Source organism: Dromiciops gliroides, chromosome 1, assembly GCF_019393635.1.
Source record: "Dromiciops gliroides isolate mDroGli1 chromosome 1, mDroGli1.pri, whole genome shotgun sequence".
In the NCBI taxonomy this organism is placed as follows: Eukaryota; Metazoa; Chordata; class Mammalia; order Microbiotheria; family Microbiotheriidae; genus Dromiciops; species Dromiciops gliroides.
In genome coordinates, this window is record NC_057861.1 from 633,151,657 (window position 1) to 633,174,432 (window position 22,776).

At 44.5% G+C, this 22,776-nt stretch overlaps 3 protein-coding genes across 3 annotated transcripts; 1 reads left to right on the plus strand and 2 right to left on the minus strand.

Annotated features, from left to right (window-relative positions):
• The first annotated feature begins 963 nt into the window (after positions 1 to 963).
• ASPHD1 (aspartate beta-hydroxylase domain containing 1) lies at positions 964 to 2,968 on the plus strand. The gene is made up of 3 exons (XM_043972296.1): positions 964 to 2,113; positions 2,231 to 2,344; positions 2,467 to 2,968. The coding sequence occupies exons 1-3, from the start codon at positions 1,378 to 1,380 to the stop codon at positions 2,574 to 2,576; spliced, it is 960 nt and encodes a 319-aa protein (XP_043828231.1). The 5' UTR covers positions 964 to 1,377; the 3' UTR covers positions 2,577 to 2,968.
• Positions 2,969 to 3,108: 140 nt separating this feature from the next.
• On the minus strand, positions 3,109 to 8,286 carry KCTD13 (potassium channel tetramerization domain containing 13). The gene is made up of 6 exons (XM_043972291.1): positions 7,834 to 8,286; positions 6,104 to 6,273; positions 4,925 to 5,014; positions 4,786 to 4,838; positions 4,408 to 4,603; positions 3,109 to 3,996 (listed from the first exon to the last, which is right to left on the minus strand). Exons 1-6 carry the CDS (start codon positions 8,108 to 8,110, stop codon positions 3,760 to 3,762), a joined length of 1,023 nt encoding a protein of 340 aa, XP_043828226.1. The 5' UTR covers positions 8,111 to 8,286; the 3' UTR covers positions 3,109 to 3,759.
• A 5-nt stretch (positions 8,287 to 8,291) lies between these two features.
• LOC122753098 (probable monogalactosyldiacylglycerol synthase 1, chloroplastic) lies at positions 8,292 to 20,402 on the minus strand. Its single transcript, XM_044000211.1, has 2 exons — positions 20,349 to 20,402; positions 8,292 to 8,671 (listed from the first exon to the last, which is right to left on the minus strand). Exons 1-2 carry the CDS (start codon positions 20,398 to 20,400, stop codon positions 8,292 to 8,294), a joined length of 432 nt encoding a protein of 143 aa, XP_043856146.1. The 5' UTR covers positions 20,401 to 20,402.
• Between the last annotated feature and the right edge of the window lie 2,374 nt (positions 20,403 to 22,776).

The window sequence follows — 22,776 nt, forward strand, 5'->3', positions numbered from 1 at the left end:
TGGCTTCCAAAACGCGGGTAGCAGGTGGGGGGAGAGGTCTTCTCTCCTCGCCCCTAGCCCAATAAAATACCCCGCTCCCCCGCTCCTGGAGGCTAACGTCTAAAAATATCTCTTCTCGATTTCCTCGAGGTGTCCTTTCTCCATGATCCTTCAAACTAGATTCATCTGAGGCGGGTCTTGACCGAAGCTCAATGCTGCCTTACCCACCCTCTTTGCCTTCTAGGATTGGCCCCGCTGTTCATAGCAACACATCCCGAGGTGGGTTTTAACGGCGCTGGGGTGCAGGCCTCTTTCAGCACCCACCGCCTCAAGGACAGCGCTCGGCCTCAGCCCCGCCCCCCCCCCCGGCTCCAGACCCGGGGGCTCCCGCTTTCAAAGCTGATTGGCTGAGCCAGCCTCCACTTCGCCTCTCGCCGGCAATCACTGCGCTCAGGGTGACGGTCCTGCGGGAAGCGGAGGCTGAGCTGAGAGGGAGGATAGTCACCTAGAGACAGACAGACAGACGTGACTCTGCCCCTAGATGCTGACTTTATTGCTCCTGCTGGTTTGTCACCGCCGCCCTCGCCCCACCCAATCTGTGGGTCTTTCCACTTCTTCCCTACCCACTGGCTCCATGCCCCGCCCCTCCCTCCCCCTTTTCGCATTGCGGGCCGGTCTGACTCCGACGCAGCCACCCCTGGGAGCCGACCTTGACACCTTGCCAAGGAGGGGAGTCCAGCTCTGCTAGAGTCTTTCCAAACCCTTCAGGGGTCGCCCTTCCCCTGCACCCAACCCCTGATACCAAAAGCTCCCCCGCCCCTCCCTTGCCTTCCCCCACTTCCCTCTGCTCTTTCCCTTCTGACGCAAGAGTATCCCTGAGATGCGGCTGACTCTAGTGTGGGGCCTGAAGTGATGGTGCGGGGGTGGGAAGGGGGAGAAGGTGACGTCAGGGTGAGTGGGAAAGGAGGGGGAGAGAGAAGAGAGAGAAGGGATAGAGCGGATGAAAGGGGAGGGGAAAAGACAGGAGATGCGAGGAGGTGGGGAGGGACAGGAGAAGAGAAGGAAGGAAGGAGAGGGTTGTGGAGGGAAGGTGGCAGCTGCTGCAGAGGATTAGGATCCATCTCAGGATCTGAGGGCTGCATGATGAGGTGGGCCAGGAACTGCTGATGGAGGAAGAGAGAAATTGAAAAGTGGAAGCAGAATCGTGGAGGCAGAAGCCCCAGAAAAAGGGGGCAAGGAAGGAGAGGTGATGGGGAATGAGGAAGACAGCATGGAGTAAGGCCTGAGGAGGTTGAACCTGAGGTGGCCAAAGGAGAGAGCTGGTAGGGCAGGGTGAGGAGGGAAACGTTTGGGGAATGCCCGGAGCCTTTTGACTAGATTCCCCACCCCATTTCCACCATGCCCCCTTGGTCCTTACCCCTGGCCTGCCCAGCCCTCACTCTGATCCTTGGGGCCCTTACTTCCCTTTTCCTCTGGTACTGTTATCGCCTGGGATCCCAGGACACCCAAATCCCTGGGGCAGGGGGTGCTAGCAGAGGGGGTGTTGGAGTTGGTAGAGGTTCTGATGCTGGAGGTCAAGGCCCAGGGGTCACCGGGGAGCCTGGTGAAGGGCCAGGGGCAGAAGGCCTTGTGAGTCGGAGGCTTCGGGCCTATGCCCAGCGTTATTCCTGGGCCGGGATGGGGCGGGTAAGGCGGGCAGCTCAGGGCAGTAGCAGTCTTAGTGGAGGCCCAGGGATCCAACGCCCAGCTCTGCTCTTTTTGCCGGACCTTCCTTCTGCCCCATTTGTGCCCCGGGATGCTCAGCGCCATGATGTGGAGCTCCTAGAGAGCAGTTTCCCTGCCATCCTTCGGGACTTTGGAACTGTGAGCTGGGATTTCTCAGGGACGTCCTCTCCACCTCGGGGATGGTCTCCTCCTTTGGCCCCTGGGTGCCATCAGTTCCTACTCTACAGGGCTGGTCGGTGCCAGCCAAATAACTGCCGACGCTGCCCAGGGGCATATCGGGCCCTGCGAGGGCTGAGAAGCTTTGTGAGTGCCAATTCTTTTGGCAATGCTGGCTTTTCTGTCCTGCTGCCTGGAGCCAGACTTGAGGGGCGCTGTGGACCCACCAATGCTCGTGTCCGCTGTCATTTGGGTAAGTACTGATCAAGGATATTTAGTCTAATGTGGGGTCTATTTAGGGAAGTGATGGGAATGTCTGAATTGGGTGGAAGGAAGGGGATCCTGATTTTATCCGGGCCTTCTCCAACAGGCCTGAAGATTCCCCCTGGCTGTGAGTTAGTCGTTGGGGGTGAGCCCCAGTGCTGGTCTGAAGGACATTGCCTGCTCGTGGATGATTCTTTCCTGCACACTGCAGCTCACAATGGTAACAGGGACACCAGAATTCTGCAAAGAAGGGATTTGGGATTCTAGGGGGTGATTGGCCAAATCTGGAACTTTAAAACAAAACAGAATGATTTTAATCCTCTGCTTCCTTTTTGTCTCCAGGCTCTGTAGAAGATGGACCTCGTGTGGTCTTCATCGTTGACCTTTGGCATCCCAATGTAGCTGGAGCTGAGCGACAAGCTCTTGATTTTGTCTTTGCACCTGACCCATGAAGGAAAATTTGATGTCCTGATATCCTGCCTAGAGAGGGCTCTAATCTCCTACCCATGAAGCACAGACACATTGGACTTAGGCAGCTTGGTGTGACATGGTTTTTCTCTCACCTCTGGTATTGCTATGGGTGTCATACATAGGTGGGGCATGCAGAAGTGAGGAGTTGGCATATCCAAGAACCGAAATACAAATTTACAATACTCTTTAAATCCTGGCAGCATCCTTCCACAACACACAAAAGAGGGACACTTAAAGCTGGTGGAAGTTAAGTAGTCTCAGATGCAGTATAATGTAATGAAAAGAACACTACACGAAGTGAGAAAACCCATTTTCTAGGCTTGCTTCTGCCACTAAGCTTTGGCTGCTGGGCAAATCATTTCACCTTCTGGGATTCAGTTGGACTAGATGAACTAAGGTTCCTTTCAACTCTACCAATAAGTGAAGCTTACCTACCCTGCATAGAAATTCCCCCACCTCCTCTCATCCATACCCAGCCTGCCAAAAGGTAAAATCTCTTCCAGGAACCAAATCTATCCTTGCAATTCAACTTTATTTCAATAATTTAATAGAAAATAAAAATAAATAATAAGAAACAAGTAGGTGGGGAGGCCAGGCTGGGAAGGCCACAAGCCACTTCAGTACCAATTTAAGAAGGGACAAGGGGCAGGAACAGGATTGTAGGTGAATTGGCTGTAAAACGTACGAGGGTAAAGGAGTAGGCTTGGAATGTAGCAGATGGTTAAGGTCATGAGAAAAAACTTTGGCACATAATACATACTAAGAAGAAGTAAAAAGATGAGTGGATCCAAAAATTTGAAACATGCACCTATGATGGATGCAAAGATAGGGGAATGTAAGAACTGGAGGTAGGAAGAAGGTAGAGTGAGGGGGAGAACATCATATTAAAGTAGTTTGGAGAGGGTGAATCTAACAAACATGACATTTTGGGAAGCATATGTGCCTTGGAATGTACCATGTCATTAATGGTCTTGGAGTAATAAGGAGGACAAAAGGGGCTAAATGTACCATACCGTAAATCTGGAATACTGAGTGAAGAGAGGAAACCCACGACTTGACCAGCAAAGCCGGGGCAGAAGTCATGGGAAGGGAGAGAATGGAAGCATTATGGTGGTGGTAACCATAAGAGGGGAGAACAAGTTCAAGGGCAGGGTGGGTGAAAGGTCAGTCCTTGAAGACAGCCTGCTGGCCATGGGGTCGTTCGTCATGAGTAATATGTCGTCTGACATGGATCCTTCGGACTCGATGCTCTCGTCCATCTTCATCTTCTCCCCGCCCAGCCCCACCTCCTCCAGCGGCACCCCCAGTGGCCTCTAGGAGAGCAGGGTCAGGCCCTCGGGGTGTCTCATAGATCAGAATGTTCAATGTTTCTTCAAAGATCCTTGCCTCTGGAAATTCTACCTGTGAGGAGGTAAATGCCAAGGCTGGCAACGGTTTGTCCCATCTCTCAACAGTTTTGATCTCATCAAAAGCAAGGGAGGGTGAGGTAGAGAGAAAGAGAGAAAGGAGGAAGGAGACTGAGGGAGAGAAGAGGAAGAAAGGGGGGGACGATGGAAGAGGAGAGAGAGAGAGAGAAAGAGAGAGACAGACAGACAGACAGACAGAAGGGAGGAAGGGAGAGGGGGAGGAGGGGGGGGAAGGGAGAGGGAAGTGAAAGAAAAGTAGAAGCCTCCACCCCCAAGCTACCCTTATTTTCAATGCAATAGTTTCCTCTTCCCCTAAGCACACAGATGCCTGTTACATTGTTTCCTTAACAGCCAAGAGTGCTCAAGTGGACCTCTCCCACCCTTAAACCCCAGGTTCATCCCTGACCTTGGTTTGCTTCTTCTCAGTGGCATACACAATGGAGGTACAGCACACTTCGGCAATCTTTCGGCCCTGTCCATAAAAAGACCAGCAGCAGATCTCATCACCCAGTACATCTTTAAGGAAGAGCAGCCGCCCATGGAAGCGCAAGGCCAGCTTGTCGAACAGCTCAATGTTCTTTAGTAGGTTGTCGTCCGACGTGCTGGAGGGTTGGAGAGGAGGGGAGCGAGGGCAGTCAGATTCCAACGCCCAAACCAACTGACTCTAGCTCAACAAACCCAAGTTAGCGTTCTGGGCATTGGGAGATAGGAACTTGGGGAATAAGGCTATGGCCTGTTAAGGAAGAGAATTGAAGGGCTGGGCCAATCTAGGACTCCCCCTCACCTGGTGTAGGAATATTTGTTGTTACTTCGATTGTGCAGCAGCTTCACCACTGGCTGAAGGGGAAGAAAGAAAGGCCAGGATAAAGGGGTCAGGCTGAGTTCAGAAAAGCCAACCCTTCCCCGACATGCTGGTGTCTCACCTTAGAGGTACTAGCCAGAAGCTGCTGCTCCTCCCGTGGAGATGTCACCATGGGGATAAGGCATAGTGGGGAAAGGCTCTCACTCTTTTGCTGGAGAAAGAGAAAGGAGCTTAGTTGCCATTGACAGGGGAGAGGAGGTGGGGAAAATGGTAATAAGAACTGGGCTTGAGAACCAAGCATGAAACCCAGCCACCTCTACTTCTCTTTTCCCTAAACTCAGAGCCAGAACTTTTCAGAGCCCCACAATTATCAGGAAACACGACAATGGAGAGGGGGCTCTGGGAAAATAAATCACAGCATGAGAAGCAACATAATGCAATGGAAAGGACACTGGGATATAATCCTGGTTCTGCCACCAGCTGTTGTATGAACTAGTGCAAGTGACTTTCCCTACCTCTCACTACACTTCCTTATCTGAAAGGAAGAAAATAATGAGCCTGACTACTCCACAGGCCTTTTTATACATGAACTTTTGAACATGCTATAAAAATACAGATGGTCTCAAAATTCGTGCCATTGTAAGTGTTCTTAAAAACAGCACTAAAAGATCCTGCATGTGATTACAGAATGGAAGACAATATGGGTATACTGGAAAATCAAGCTACTGGGAGTCAGGAGACCAGAGTTCATGTTCTGGCTCTGACATTCAATGTGTGACCAAGGGCAAACCACTTTACTTTTCAGAGCTTCAGTTTCCTCAACTCTTACACTACTTACTTCACAGGGCTTTATTCTTTGGGGGGCGGGGTAGGGGGAGGTGATGCTTTGTTACCCTTAAAAGTAAAAGTCTTATATAAATTTGAATTAATTCTTGACAGGACTGGAAAGGACATTAGAACTAGCCCCATTTATTCATTCATAAGAAACTGAGGTCCAGAGAGGTTAAAGAGCTAGCTAATGTGGACATGGAGCCAGGATGGGAACACAGTGTTCCCAAAAGAGTAGCCCACAAGCCCCTAGGCTCCCTTGTTCACATATCACTCTCTGCAGTTTATTTTCTCACATCAATTCTAACCATTCCATCTTGGCTACTGCTGCAGATAACAAAAGATAGGAAGCAAATGAGGGATGGAATCATGTGGGAGGGAACAGGCTGGAGACAAAAGAGTTTCATTCTGTGTCCCTCAAGGGGTCAACAAAAAGATACAGAGAAAAAGGTGGAAGGGCATGTGATCTCACCTGTAGAGCCAACTGGCAATCCTCAGCTAGCCCCTGCACCAAGTAGTATCGTGCCTCACCCAACAGCTCACCCAGCTCCCGAGGGCCCTCTGGAAGAGGCACTGATCCATCCCGAAGGTAGTTCAGGATTGTCCCAAAATGACGCCCACTCCTGTCAATCAGCACCCAACCTGGGAGAGGAAAGGAGGGAGGGAGAGAGGAAGGGAGAGATTTCCCCTTGTGACTGCTAATCATTTCCATGCCTAACAAATATAAATCCTTTCCCCAAAAACCTGCTGTTTCCCTGGAGGGCATTTATCATTGTCCTAAGTGTAGACAGGTAATACTTGGTAATTTTCTGTTGATTCTTCCATATTATCATCAGCTCCACAGACCTCACTTTTTTTGTTTTTGTTTTTTGTATTTTTGTGAGGCAATGAGGGTCAAGTGACTTGCTCAGGGTCACACAGCTAGTAGGTGTCAAGTGTCTGAGATCGGATTTGAACTCAGGTCCTCCTGAATCCAGGACCTGTGCTTTATCTACTGCACCACCTAGCTGCCCCCTAGACCTCACTTTTTGATGGTGGTTGGTATCTAACCTAAAAAGTTAAATATACAGGACACCCCTTCCCTGTCCAGTTACCAAAGTAACCACTGAGGTAAGCACAAATTCTTCCTACTTCAGCAAGACTTTGTGACCCAAACTCCACAGCTCTTCATATGTCCCTTCAATATGTACCCTCCTCTTTTTCCTTTGGTAAGATCAGGTACACAGCAAAACGTATCACCCTCCCCCCTTCCCAACTCCTGGGTTGCTTTAGGAACAAAGGCATAATCCTGTCCCTTGGCAGCATATAGAACAGTTGCTTTTATTCTTTATTCAATACTAATTTTCCCCTCCCCCAACAGCAAGGCTGGGGCATTCCTCCTACTCCACTCTCCACCCCCAATAAATACATCTACTTGCAGCTGTCTTCCTTTTCATTCTTGCTGGGGTCCTATTCACCCCTGCCTCCCAATGGTCCCTATACTACCCTGAGGTTGGGGCCAAACATGTCTTTAATTTTGCATTCTTGCCGGAGAGGAGAACCCTGTACGGTTGGCCATCTGTTTCTCCTGTAGTAATATTTTCCATGCCTAGCAAATATAACTCCTTCTCTCCTTCACCCCCCCCCCCCAAAAGGCTGCCCTCTACCTACTGGGCATTGTCCTAAAGGTATACCACTAATACTTGAAGAAAAGCCTAGGTAATCTTTTGTTAATGATGATTTCTCCTTACTATAATCAGCTCTAAAAGCGTCACCCTTTGACAGTGGTAACTTGCAAACCCTGAGTACCTTTCCCATTTTTCATTTCTGACAGTATTGAGGCTTGCCCCCAATCTCCATCAATCTATTCAATAGATATTTAAAGGACCAGAGATTTTTAAAGAAAGAAAATTTTGAGATCATTTTACAGATGAGGAAACTGAGATCCCAAGGGCTTAAGTTTCTCCCTCCAAGTCTCAGAGGTTAGCTGCAGGGCCTGGAATCGAACCCACTTCTTGTAATTGCTAAAGCGTTTGATTTTCCCGCTAGACCAAGCAGCTTTTTAGAGAGCACCTATTACTGGCCGGGCTGTGTGGGGCAGATACAAAGGCTGAACGAGACTCAGTCCCGGCGTGCCCCAAAGGAGCTTGCAGACTCGAAGGATGACTGCACTCAGACTAGTTCCGAGCGTCCCTGTCCTGACCCGGCCCCAAGCCCGGGTACCTTCGGAGTCTGTGAGCACTTCCATGCGGCCACTGAACATAGCTTTGAGCATGGTGTCCTGCTTGGTCAGGGTCTGCAGCGTGGTGTAGTGGAGCGAGCCCCCCACGTTCAGCTTCACATACTTGCTACTCGGACTCAGAGGCTTGAGGTCGTAGGCAGCGCCCCCAACAGCTGCCCCGGGGGTGGGGGGTGTGGGCGGCAGCGGCGGGCCCGGGGGCTCGGGACCCCCGGGGGAGGGGGCGGCCGGGGATCCCGCGCCCGTGGCCTCGGCCGACATGCTGGCCACTCCTGCCGCGTCGGCGGCAGGTGCGAAGGTAGCAGCGCAGGAGTCCGCGGCGGCAGGAGCAGCAAAACCACCCCCGCCCAGGCCCCAGGCCACCCCCTGGTCCCGACCCCAGTCCTAGCCTAGCCGCAACCTCTGACCTAGTCCTCAGACCCCGCCCCTCTCCGCGAGCCCTTCAATTCCCCACCCCGCCTCCCCCCGCCCCTACCCCCTCCCCCTCCCTCCCGCCCACCCCGCTCTCCCCCCGCCCCAACTTGGCTCTATTCAGCTCCTGGACCTCTCCGCCGCCCCATCTCGGCAGCGCTGCCCGGAAGTTAAGCGCTGACCCAATCCACGCAAACGCACTGCGACTTCCCGAGGAGGGGAGGCGGAAGAAGAAAGGGAGGCATGCGCACTGGCGGCCGGAGCGGTTTGGCTCTCGAGCGCCCCGCTGAGGGCCCTTGGCATTCCCGGCGCCCGGGGGAAAGGAGGTCGCGTCCGGGCACTCCGGAACCGTGGGGGAGGGTCTGGTTGGCTTCGCCCCTCCTTTCCTTAAGAACTGGCTGTAGCAATTCCCTGTTAAAAAACAAAGCCAACAACGTACCTCCTTGTAACCCGAGGCACGCTTTTCATTAAAAAGACAAAACAAAACTATGCAAATACATTTCTTAGCTTGTATTTTATTCAAATAAAAAATAATGCATTACATTTTATAGCAACAAATTAACACAAATCTTAAGCACAAGGGAACAGACTGAGATACTTGTTTCTTGATACAATCATTTCAAGTTTCATATTGATGACTTTTTAAGCCATCATAATATTATTCATATAAGGGTAGGCTTGTTTTGGGTGGTTTCCCAAAACTAGATGTCACTGAGATGACGGCAACTGTCGTTATAACAGCTACATCAGAAAAGCCTTATAGGAATAAGATGTTAAGAACCAGTCATTTTATAAAGTATCCTTTTGTCTCATATACAGGACCTTTACAGAACCTTTTATTCACTCATAGCCTGACATTAAAGGTTTTCAGGTTTCAAACATTTGTGGAAGTTGTACTCCAAAGTATCCAATGATTTTATCTACTTCCTGCCCCCCTTGAGTTGTTGCCCCATAATTTGGAAAACTGCAGCAAGGGAAGACGTAAGCTTTGTCCTTTATGAGTGAACCCCACCCACAACTTCCTTAGCCACAGTTCATATTGTTTCTAAATATTACGTATTTCTATAAGGCGGTCCTTCAACTGAGCTAAAGGTGATCCACAAGGATTTTTGCAGGGATGAAGGTAATGCTTGAAGAGAAAGAAAGGATTGGGGGTGGGGAGGAAGGGGGAGAGGGTATTTTTTTAAATTATGAACTTAAGTACTCTAAAGAATCTTTCCATACACACAGCAGAACACAAAAGGATTCTGTATGAAATGGTGAATCTTTTTCATACCCAACTACTTTTTTTAAGTATATAATGAATTCCACACATTATTTTTAAAACTGTCCTGTTTTTCTGAGCTTTCTTCTGAACTTCCTTCCATACTCTCTATTCTCTGCATTTTCTACATAATGTTTTTTGCTTGTTTGTTTGTTTGTTTGTTTTGGTTTTGGTTTTGGTGGGGCAATGAGGGTTAAGTGGCTTGCCCAGGGTCACACAGCTAGTAAGTGTCAAGTGTCTGAGGCTGGATTTGAACTCAGGTCCTCCTGAATCCAGGGCTGGTGCTTTATCCACTGTGCCACCTGGCTGCCCCCTACATAATGTTTTAATTGCCCTTTTTGGGGGGAGGGGGAAGCACTATTATTAATTGATCTTCCACTCTAAAGTCCATTCATTAAAAACTAAAAGAAAGAATACAAACTAGCACAGACAAGCAAAAATGAATCCACTAATTTATCATGTGCAAAAATGTATGTCTTGGGTGGCTAGGTGGCACAGTGGATAAAGCACTGGCCTTGGATTCAGGCTTTCAAATCCAGCCTAAGACACTTGACACTAGCTGTGTGTGACCCTGGGCAAGTCACTTAACCCTCATTGCCCCCCCCCCCCAAAAGTATGTCTTTCTGTACCTTGTATCCATCACTTCTCTATCAGGAAATGGGTAACATGTTTCATCATAGGTCCTCTGGACCCACGATTGGTCATTGCATTGATCAGAGTTCTTAAGTCTTTCCACTGTCCTCTTATAAACTGTTCTGGTTCTGCTCACTTCATACTGCATCAGTTTATTTTACCCAGAATTCTCTGAATAATCACTTTCATAATTTCTTATGGTGCAATAACATTCCGTTACATTCATATGCCACACCTTGTTTATTTATTCTCTAAGAGTCTGAGTCAATCTGAGGCACTCCCTTAGATTCTCATCTTTTTTCTTTTTCTTCCCCCTCCCCCTCTTTCAGGATCCAGAAGTTTGCCCTACTTGCTCCTGGTATTATACTTCATCTTAACTCCCCTTCTATTTGGCAATGGGGAAATTGAAACCCCAAGAGGTTAAGTGATCTGTCCAAGGTCACATAACTCTTAAATTCTCAGTGCTCTTACATTCTGTATCAATTTATTCAGTAAAACTCCCATTGAGAATTTGCTAAATACACAACTCTGTCTAAAGCACTAGGGTAAAACACTTCTATTAAGTTATTGCCTTATCTAATCTTTGTATCTCCCACAGAGCTTAGTCCAGTGCTGGGACAGCTAGGTAGCACAGTGGATAGAGCAGTGGTCCTGAAGTCAGGAGGATCTCTAGTTCAAATCTCATTTCAGACACTAGTTGTGTGACTTGGGCAAGTCATTTAACCCCAATTGTCTTAAAAGCATCCAGAGTCATCTCCAGTCATCTTCATATATATCTCGTCACTAGGCCTAGATGGCTCTGGAGGAGTGTCCTCCCTTAAATCTGATTCACTGCGAGTGGTGACATCACCCCAATGTTGTGGTCCTCTTAGAGAATGAAGGACAAATAACAACAACAGCACTGTGCCATGCACACAGAAAGCACTTAATAAGGTAAGATGCATGATATCAAGATACAGTGTGGTATGATAGAAAGGGTGTTAGATTTTGGCCCAAATCCCAGCTCCTAAATTTCCTGGTTGTGTGACCGTTGACAAGTCATTTAACTTCTCTGAACCTAAGTTTCCTCATTTATAAATTAGTGACAATATTTACACTGTTGGCCATTTACTTCACAACATGAGGATAACGATGCACAAACTTTAAAGTATTATTTAGATATGAACTAGAATGAATGAATGAATGAAAAACTCAATCCCTCTCCTTGTGAAGCTTGAAAGTCAGGTAGTAAGGTTTAAGACACACACCTGAATTATAGTAGAAGGCATAATGTGATAGGTGCTAGGAAAAAAGGTACAAGCAATTTTTCATGCGTAATTGGGAAGAAAGGGGAAGAAGGCCAGGAGCCAAAGGAGATAGCAAGATGCTCAAGTAAGCATGTTCAATTTGGAGTTAGAGGATCTGAGTTCAGATCCTTACTCTGCTACTAAATACCTTTGTGGTGTTGTGAACATCGTTTAATCACTCTGAGCCTCAGTTTACTTAACTGTAAAATGAGGAAAATTGAACTAGATGACCTTGAAGATACTTTCCATCTCTAAATCTATATTCCTATCATAAAAAAAATCATGCAAGTTTCCATATCTTTCCATGGTTGTAGTTCCCTAAGCTGAGCTCCAGAATAGAATGTATCATCAAAACCTATAGCTTTGTTTGAGGCTTAGCTCAGGTACTACCTCCCCCAGGAAGCCTTCTATGATCACACCAGTTGTTGTGTTCTCTCCCATCAAATCTAACACCCTACCTACTGAAGCAGCCTCCAGCTGCTCAGCATTGCCTGTCTTACCTTCCACTTTTCTGGATCTTAGACACTCAAGGGAGTTGAAAGTGTAGAGTTGGAATAGTGAGGTGGGAAGCAGGGGACTGTCTGCCAGCAATGCATAAACAGGGTACTTGTCAGAGGCTGCAAGTTGGTCATATACAGGCATGATTTTTAAAAAATAGTCACACAGACTTTGGTCTCTTTCTGGCTTGTGGTGTGCATTGATCTAATGATTAGAAAAGATGTGACTTTTAGGTCTTTTGCCCAAAGAAATCATGGAAGGGGGAAAGGGACCCACATGTACAAAAATATTTATAGCTGCTCTTTATGTGGTAGCAAGGAATTGGAAGTTGAGGGGGTGCTCATCAATTGGGGAATGACTGGACAAGCTGTGGTATATGAATACAATGGAATACTATTGTGCTGTAAGAAATGATGAGCAGGAAGAGTTCAGAGAAACCTGGAGGGTCTTACGTGAGCTGATGATGAGTGAGATGAGCAGAACCAGAAGAACATTGTACACAGTATCATCAACATTGAGTGTTGACCTACTGTGATGGACTATATTCTTCTCACCAATGCAATGGTACAGAAGAGTTCCAGGGAACTCATGATAGAAGAGGATCTCCAAATCCAAGAAAAAAAAAAGAAAGAAAGAACTGTGGAGTATAGATGCTGATTGAACCATATTATTTCTTTTGTTTTGGGTGCTGTTTTTTTTTTTCTATTTTGAGGTTTTGCATCACTGCTCTGATTCTTTCTCTTGTAACAGGATTAATGCAGAAATAGGATTAATGTTATTATGTGTATATACATATGTGTGTATATCTATATATATATATCTATTTGTATATGTATAAAGATATATAGATATAACCTATATCAGATTACCTGCTGTCTAGGGGAGGGGGGGAGGGAGGGGAGGGAGGGAGAAAAATCTGAAATTGTAAAGCATGTATAAACAAAAGTTGAGAACTATCTTTACATGTAACGGAAAAAATAAAATACCTCATACATTAAAAAAGAAAGAAAGAAAGAAAAAAAGAAAAGATGTGAAAAGGGGTAAGGAGTCCATTTTCCCCCTACCCCTTGAAGTATGCACAGATATTTACTGCTTCCTTCAGTCATATGTGACTGAGCACAGTAGACATAAAAAGGGGATAATATTTTGTGTCTCTTTCTCACTTTCTAATACCAGACTTTCACAGGGTTGGTACCATAAACCCCAAAATATGTCTGTCCTTACACTCCTTCTCTATGGCGTCCCTTTCTGGACCATGGTAAGGTGCCATATTCCTCATTAAGGTTTGCATTCTGTAATGTGGCACCCTTTGCTGCCATTATTTCATAGTAGAGAAGGACTTTCTTCTCTATCTCTCACTGATATCATATCTTACTGACATCACATTTATGCACACTCTAAAGGGGGGGAAAGAAGGAAGGAAGGAAGGAAGGAAGGAAGGAAGGAAGGAAGGAAGGAAGGAAGGAAGGAAGGAAGGAAGGAAGGAAGGAAAGAAGGAAGGAAGGAAGGAAAGAAGGACCCATTACAAGTAGAGAATACCAGATAGGTACCTCAGGATAGTTTCCCTGAGCATGGAAGTCAAGAGTGTGAGGTGAGGGGAGTGGAAACTGAATGTCCACTGCATTCCAGTTCATAACCAACTGGAGGGCTCCTCAGTCATACATAGTCAGAAGGAATCAGGCAAAAAACACCTGCACATGCTCAAGGTTCCCTGCTATACTTCAGGAGCAGGCAGAGAATCACTGTGCATATGCTAAGGGGGAGGGGAGAAAGGAAAAGCTCATTATGAGGAGGCTATACCACAAGGGTACCTCAGTGGAGTTTTCCTGAGGCTAAGGTGCTACACCCTATATTCAGCTAGTTGGCAACCAGCAGGTAAGTTGTAGCCCCCTTAGGAACAACACCATGAGTTGAAGTCTGTGGTCACCACCAGATGGATGAGCTAGCATGTGGTAAGCTTTGTGTTTTCCACCTCTACTATGATCTCAGAGGTCAAGAATGCTTGGTAGCACTTGGTAGCAACAAAAGGTTTTTGTAAGAATTTCTCCCTATGGTGAAAGACAAGGTAGGATACAGAAGGTAGGGTGGGAGAACTAGAGCTTCGGATTCTATCACTAGAAGTGTCTACTCAAGGCCTTTTGGTTCTTAGCATGGTAATATTGAGTGATATTCCTAAAACACAAGACTACTCAATAAAAGTCTGGTGGTTCCCAGTTATTTCTGGAATCAAATATAAACTCCTCTTCTTAGTCTTTAAAACTCTTTACAGTTGGGCAGCTAGGTGGCGCAGTGGATAGAGCACCAGCCCTGGAGTCAGGTGGACCTGAGTTCAAATGCGGCCTTAGACACTTGACACTTACTAGCTGTGTGACCCTAGGCAAGTCACTTAACCCCAATTGCCTCACCAAAACAAAACAAAACAAAACAAACATTTACTCTACAATCCATTCATATTGCCATTCTTGCTGTTTCCCATATACCGTACTTCATGTCATGTCTTCATGCCTTTCCACTGACAGTCCTCCATGCCTGGAATGTTCTCCTTCCTCATCCCTACTTCTCAAAATCCTTGGTTTCCTTTAAGGCTCCACTCAAATGCCTTTGCTTGGATCCTCCAGCTTCTAGCATCTTCTCCAAGATTACTTCAGGTTCCTCCTTTGTAAAATAGAAGTAAATATACTTGCACTAACCTATTTCATAGTGTTCTTGTGATGATCAAAACCATCAAATGGCTTTGTAAACCTTAAGTGAAATATAAATAAATGTAAATCATTGTATCTGCTTTGTATGAGTTTCATGTATACATACATATATGTGTATATATGCATATATAAAAACACAAGAGAAATACCATCTTCTCCACAAAGCTATCCCTGACTTTGCCCCAGCCAGAATCAGTGTGTATCTACATATGCATGAATATAGATATTCATATGTATATACGTATGTGTATATAGGCATTTTAAGGGATGAGTAGGGTTTTGATGGGGAGATCAGCTGGGGGCAAGGTAAGGAACAATATAATCAAAGATGGGAGAAAGAAGATGGTATAAAGAAACATTCTAGTATCATTCTGTGGCTTAACAGGCAAACATCCATGTCACTGAAAGCTAACTTCTTAGTATGTAGTGCCAGAAATTTTTAAATGCTATAACTATTCTTGCTTGAATCAGCCAAGTCATGGTGTAGGAGCCTAGAGCTTCATAGGATGACATTTGCCTGGCTGCCTGCTGCATTTTCTATTTTATGAATGAGGTCAAAATTCCACTTCATAGAAAAAGATATGCAGGAATGGCCCAATAGGCATCCCTCTTTCCCTAATCCTAGCTTGTAGCTATGGTGATGGTGACCAGAACCATACAGTGAAAAGTTCATTAACAAGTCCTCTGGGAACCAAGCCTCTTTTGAATCTTCCTGATGTAGTAAATAGAGCATTGCATTTGGAGGGAGGAGAGCTAGGACTCCACTGCTCAAGCTTGTGATCTTGAATGTTACTTAACATCTCTGAGTCTCAGTTTCCTCCTTTGTAAAATAGAAATAAAAAGACCTGCACCTATTTCACAGTGTTCTTGTCATGATCAAACAAGGCAAGCATCATCAAATAGCTTTGTTTTTTGTTTTTTGTTTTTTGTTTTTTTTAGTGAGGCAATGGGGGTTAAGTGACTTGCCCAGGGTCACACAGCTAGTAAGTGTCAAGTGTCTGAGGCCGGATTTGAACTCAGGTACTCCTGAATCCAGGGCCGGCGCTTTATCCACTGCGCCACCTAGCCACCCCCCATCAAATAGCTTTGTATACCTTAATATATAAGTATATTATACATGTATGCGTGTCTCTCTATATATAGAGTATGTGTGTATGTTTGTGTGTGTGTGTGTGTGTATAATGTAATCTGGTCTTATTCTATCCATTTCTATTTCAATGTGAAAAGAATTAGAGAACCAATCTCCTCAGATCTGGTCAATGGTCTTGGGAATGGTTGAGGAAGGAGCACCAGTGGTAATTTCATTCATGCAATCCCCTTGTGGGTGGGTCTGAATGAGAAGTGGATTACACTTCTAGGGCCTCCTATGGCTGGGCCAGTTAGGAGTAGAGGGAGATGCAATTCAGACTTCAGCAATGTGAGTTTATATAATAAGAAGGGGACAATCCCAGAGTAGGTTCAAGCATCCATAGAGAAGCCAAGAAGCCCCAGAACTTAGAGCAATCAAATGAGGGATCGAATATATATCCTGGGAAATGTCTTCATGCCTTCTGAATTAGTTGTAGTTCTGCTAGAACCCTTATTTCTGACAACTACATCCTTATTATTAACAGGGATAGGGACTAGACATAAAATTCCATAGATCTAGGGAGTTCAAGGGTTAGGAAGCTCTTTCCCCAAATCCAGGTTGGCATTTTCTTTACAACTTAGTGTCTTAAAGAGTTGTCCAGAACACTAAAAGGTTAAGTGTCAAGAATCACACAAGCTAGTATATGTCAGAGGTGGGCTTTGAATTCAGATCTTATTGACTTCTCTATTCATTCTGCCCCACTATTTCAGGCATTAGAATCATAGGACATGTGTCATCTCTTTCTACTAGACTATAAGCTTAAGGAGGCAGAGACTGTTTTATCTAAACTTTGTAGCTCCCATATTCCGTAGCATGTCATTTCAATTCAATAAACATTCACTAATGACTTAGGGTTGGGGGAACTACAAAATTTGGACCTGACTTGGTTTTTTCTTTTATGAAGCTTACACTCAGAGCTGAAACTAGGGGGTAGTGATAAGTGTGGGCCTAGAGTCTAGCTTAGTGATGGAGGTTTATTGTTTTATTTTGTTTGGGGTTTTTTTGGGGTTTTTTTGAGAATGAGTCCTCTTATTTCACTTAGGATGGAAGTGTAGGGGCCACTCACCCACAACTCAGTCTCAATATTGATCAGCACCAAAGCTTTAACCTGCTCCCTTTTCCCCAACTGGAGCAGTTGGCTCCTCTTCAGACAGTCTGCCAGCCCTCCCCTCATTGGTTCTCACCATATTGGTGCATGACCAGGCCCAGCCTAGGGCTGAAATTTTAGAAAATGTAGAAAGCACTCTCCTGGGGACATTTCTAACCTGCTTGGCCTGCCTCTTTAGTGGCATTTACAGCTTCATTCAGAGGGTGTTTCGTCTCCTTTTGGCTTCTTAGAGATCTTATAGTTTGCTAGGGAAAACTTCCTGTTCCTAGCAGCTAGACCCTAGGTAAGCCTCCCTCTGCCTCACAGTTGCTCCTTGTCCCAGGTACAGAAATTGCTAGCAAAAGCTCTGCTTATAATCTGGTAGGTGGATAAGACGCCTACATAGATGATGATTATTATAATATATCATCTTATGTAAGGTAAAGCCAGATCTAGCATTCAAATCTTCTGAATATGGTGAAATTTTCCACAGCATCCTCCTCCTAGGATCATAGAATATAGAGCTAGAGCTAAAAGGGACTTCAGATATCTGTCTCGATGTAATAAAATGTCTTCTTTTTCTGTATGCAAAGGAATTGAATTTTGAAGTAGCAACATGTGCAAATCAGGGGTAGCCACAGGTTAGCACAAGAAGCTAGTTGTAAGCAATAAAAAGGATTCTTCCAGCCTGCCCCTTTCCATGGGGCAGAAAGGAGACAGTTAACAGCCTACAACTTCAGGCACTGATACCATCATTCTATAGAAAATGCCACCCTCTATCAATGACAAACAATACACTCCTTTGTTTTCTATAGTCACTCAGCCTGCTTGAGCTTACCCTACCAACATGTGTCCTCAGCCAAAACTGGGGTCTTCCAGAGAGCATCAGTTATTTGAAATAACCTCCACCTTCCCTTATCAAACGTTTTATCTCCTTCTTCTTCAATGCATATCTCATAGTCCACCTTCTCCACGAATCAAATTGTAGAGTCATATCCAGAACATGATTGTGCTTTGAATAGTTTCTTCTGTTCCACATGGCATACATGTGAAGCTGCTCATAACAAAATACCCTCAACCACATCTCCTTTCTCCTACTTAAAGTTAGTTTTGGGTCCCTCCTTGTGGAACATTCTCCAATATCACCAATAAACCTTTCCCCACTGTAGCTGCTAACCTGGCCTGTGAGGAGTTATCCAGGTTTTCTGGGGGTAAATTCCCAGGGATAGAGAAGTGATTGGGCTCTCCTGCCCCTCCCTCAATATGGAGCAGCTAATGTTCTCTAAATAAATCTGTTATAAACATAAACCCATAACCATTTAAAAATGAGAGTAAAACCTAACAATCAATTCACCCATATTCTGATGAGATTTATGATAGCTAAGAATAAAGTACAGATGACTGGATCTTGAGTGAATAATATTGGAATGCTTGAATAGACATAGAAATAGAAATGCTGCCCATGGACCCCTCAAATATTTTCAGATCAATGACATATTCCTCCAGGCTTAAAGAGTTTCTTCTGGCTCTCTGCCTTCTCCACACAGATGCAAATACCAGTACGGTATCTAAGCATTTGACTGATCTTGAGTTTTCAGCAACAATGCAATCTGATGCTGGATTTCTCTTGCTTATATAGGGAAAAGGCCCCATTTCTGACATCAGTCCTCATTAATGACACCCCACTCTCTTCAAGTATTATGGAAGATCTATCAAGTCAAGACAACAAGTATTTATTAAGTGCCTACTTTGTGCCAAACACTGTGCCTGGGAATATAAATAAAGGTAAAAACCAGTCCTGTTTTCAAAGATCTTACAGTCTAATGGGGAAAAGTCTAATCTGAAGATTTTTTGAGCTCTACTTGGTCAGAGCATACAAATCTAACCTGTGGACAGTCCTTTCCATACTCACAATTGGTCTCTGACCCTGGGTAGTCTCAAATGTAGACTTGTCTAAGACAGTGATGAGAACCCATAATATATTGGTTCCCATAATTAACCCAAGGATAGCATATGGTTGGTAGCATTAAGAGGGGGCAGTTGTCTTAGGAAGGGATATGTGCTCTGCTTTGATACTCATAAATATCCTAAGAATTACCTTAACTGAAATTACTATCTTCCTAGAACAGGGAAGCTTTTTGTAAAAGTTAAACGAAAAAAAAAAGTTATTTCACTTCTGACAAGCAAATTTATGAGGCGACAAGTGACTACACTTCAAAAAAACATTAACATATAAGAAAAAAGGATTACAATAAACCATATTTAATACGAGAGTTTCTTCTACTTAAGATGAGTCTCCCAAAATGGGGCTTGCCCTTGCAGGTGGTTGGCAAAGTGGAAAGAATACTATACCTGGAGTCAGGAAGACCTGAGTTCAAATCCAGCCTCAGAAATATAACTAGTTACGTGATCACTGGCATGTCACTTAACCATGGCTGAAAACATCAAGCATGGGAGCAAGCATACAGCCTTGTTTCACTCCATTAATGACTGGGAAAGCACAAGAGCATCATCCATTATCCAGAACCCAGGCAAGCATGCATGGTGAAATTGACGTACAATACTGATAATTTTCTCCCTCCATAATTCTCTCCTGGCATAATTTTCCACAAGCCCTCACAACTAACATCAAAGGCCTTGGTCAGATCTACAAACATTGTGACCTACCTTAGGGTTCAAGAGGCTACTGATGTAAAACAAAAAAACAAAAAAAGCAAACCAAACAAACAAAAAAGATGCTACTGATGTGTGAATCTTTAGAAGTGAAGCTAAATGGGGGCAGCTAGGTGGCACAGTGGATAAAGCACCAGCCCTGGATTCAGGAGGCCCTGAGTTCAAATTTGGACTCAGACTCTTGACACTTAACTAGCTGTGTGACCCTGGGCAAGTCACTTAACCCTCATTGCCCTGCAAAAAAAAGGGGGGGGCAGCTAGGTGGCACAGTGGATAGAGCACCAGCCCTGGAGTCAGGAGTACCTGAGTTCAAATCTGGCCTCAGACATTTGACACTTATTAGCTGTGTGACCCTGGGCAAGTCACTTAATCCCAATTGCCTTAACCAAAAAAAAAAAAGTGAAGCTAAGTGATGGATCAAGCCTTTATGATTATAAGTCATTATTGTATTATTGTTGTAATTGTATTATAACTCATTATTGTATAACTTATTGTATTATTATAACATATAATAGCATTTATAGAATGCTTTAAGGTTTGCAAAGCACTTTACAAATGTTATCTCATTTTATCCTCACAACAACCCTGGAAAGTCGGTGCTATTATTTTACAGATGAGTAAACTGAAGCAGACAGAGGGTTAAGCAAGTACAAACACATTATCAAGGTTAGCTACCGGACTGCTGATAAATTATTTAACTTGAATAAGCTACAAGCCAAGACTAAAGTGGAGCAATTTTCTGCCCCTTTGCTACTTTTTGGGACCACTGATTACAGCAGATAGAGAAGTTTTGAATACCCTGGTAAGTTCATTTACTTTGGCAGTATACTTTCCAGAGATGAACACATTGATAATGAGGTTGACACATGCATTGCCAGAGCTAGCTCAGTGTTTCTGAAGGGAGAGAATGGGAGAGAAGAAGTATTAGACTGACTACTAAACCGAAGATCTACAGAACCATTGTGCTGACCTCATTGTTGTATGCCTATGAAACCTGGACAGTCTACCAGTGCCATGCCAGGAAACTGAACTACTTCCATTTGAACTGTCTTAGAAAGATTCTGAAAATCACTTAGCAGCATAAGATAACACACACTGAGGTTCCTTTTTGAACTAAACTGCCAAGTATTTAAACATTAATGCAGAGAGTGCAACTCCAATGGGCTGGCCATGTTGTTCGAATGCCAAACATATGCTTGCTTAAAAGACTATTCTATGGAGAGTTCACACAGGGCAAGCATTCACATGGTGGTCAGAAAAAGTGATACAAGTATACCTTCAAGGTGTCTTTTAAGAACTTTGGAATTGGAGGGGGGGTAGGTAGGTGGCTCAGTGGATAAAGCACTGGCCCCGGATTCAGGAGGACCTGAGTTCAAATCTGACCTCAGACACTTGACACTTACTAGCTGTGTGACCCTGGGCAAGTCACTTAACCCTCATTGCCCCACAAAAAACACAAAACAAAACAAAACAAAACAAAAAAACCCAAACAAACAAAAAAAGAACCTTGGAATTGATGACATGACATGGGAGACACCAGCACAGGATCACCCAGCATTGGTGTGCCCTCATCAGAGAAGGTGCTGTGCTCTATGAGCAAAGCAGAATTGAAGTGGCTCAAAAGAAATGTGAGATGAGCAAATTGAGAGAATCCATCACAAATGTTCACATGGACTATTTGTGTACAGCTTGTGGCAGAGCATTCCAAGCTCATATTGGCCTGATCAGCCACAGTTAGACACACTCTATATGTATATATGTATATAACAACTCTAACATAGTGATGTCATTTTGGTCCTCTTCAAGAATGAAGAACAACAGCCAACCAGGTTATAGCAATGCACTGACTGATGAAAAGAAAGGTCACCCAGGATGGGGCCAGGGACAGCACTAAGCAAAAGAATGATGTGACATTTGCCTTCAGTATCTTTTTATTTCTCTGTGCCTCTGATTACCTCCCTACTTTACTGTTCCACCTGGAGCCCAGAGCCTATAATGCTGCCCATCAACACATCCACAAAATCAATATATTCAATTGACTCATCTACCTGAGGGAGCATGGCATAGATAGAGGAAAGAGGATTAGATCTGAAGTTAGTAGACCTGAGTTCCATTCCCAGGTCTACCACATGCTAGCAAGGTGGCCTCAGACATCATATTTCCTTCTTTGTAAAACAGCAATAGTAACATTTTCATTGTCTATCTCACAGAGTTATAGTGAGACTCAAGTGAAATAAAATATTAGAAATGTTTTAAAATCCAAACTATTACACTTGTCTAAGGGCCCACATAATGCCCATATGCCCCTGGACAGACTATTTGGGGTTTGAGGCACATTTTTTGTCAGCCTCCATTTAAAGCCATAGCTTATGAACCCCCAGCAATGTGTTTTCTTTGGTACCTATCAGAAGGCACATAAGTTCAAAGCAAAAGACATTTAATTAAACAATATAGCAAAATAAGTTATTAGAAAATTGTTCTACCTCCCTCCTGACCCAACACACAAAGATACATTATTCCATAGATATCTACATTGGTGGTGAGAAGTTGTACTCAAGTAGCTAGATGGCAAAGTATACTTGGAGTCAGGAAGACCTGAGTTCAAAGCCTGCCTCAGGCACCTTCTAGCTCTGTGACTGTGCAAATTATATAACAGCTCTCAGCCTCAGTATTCTCATCTTTAAAATGGGTTTTATTGAAGATCAAATGAGATATCATACATAAGGTGTTCTGTAAACCTTACAGAAATATATAAATGCTAGCTATATGTAGCTAGGGCAGCTCAGGTTCCTTTGGCTACATGACTGTATCACTTTATTGAATAATGACATTGAGCTGCAGGTTGCTTTGCTATTTGGTGCTGCTGTCTACTGGTTCTCATCTGACCATACCTATCTCTTAGTCTGATAAATTATGGTTATTCTGCCTTTTACTATTCCTTTAAGGTATATGTATGTGTGTATGTACATACATATGCATGTACACAAATACACACATACATATATACATATACAAGGGTGGGGGAAGGCTATCTCAGATCTTTTAGCATGTGGCCTCAGGCTATTTTGTAATTTTGATATCTGAACCCTAAAGCCAACACTAACCAGCAGAAAACCTAAAACTCAGATTAAATCTTTTGAATACCTTTGCCCAGGGGTGTGAAAGTAAATGTTTAACATAACAAGGAGCTGAGGGGTGGAATTGTGCCCTGGACACACTTTCAAAGTTTAATATGCCTCATTAA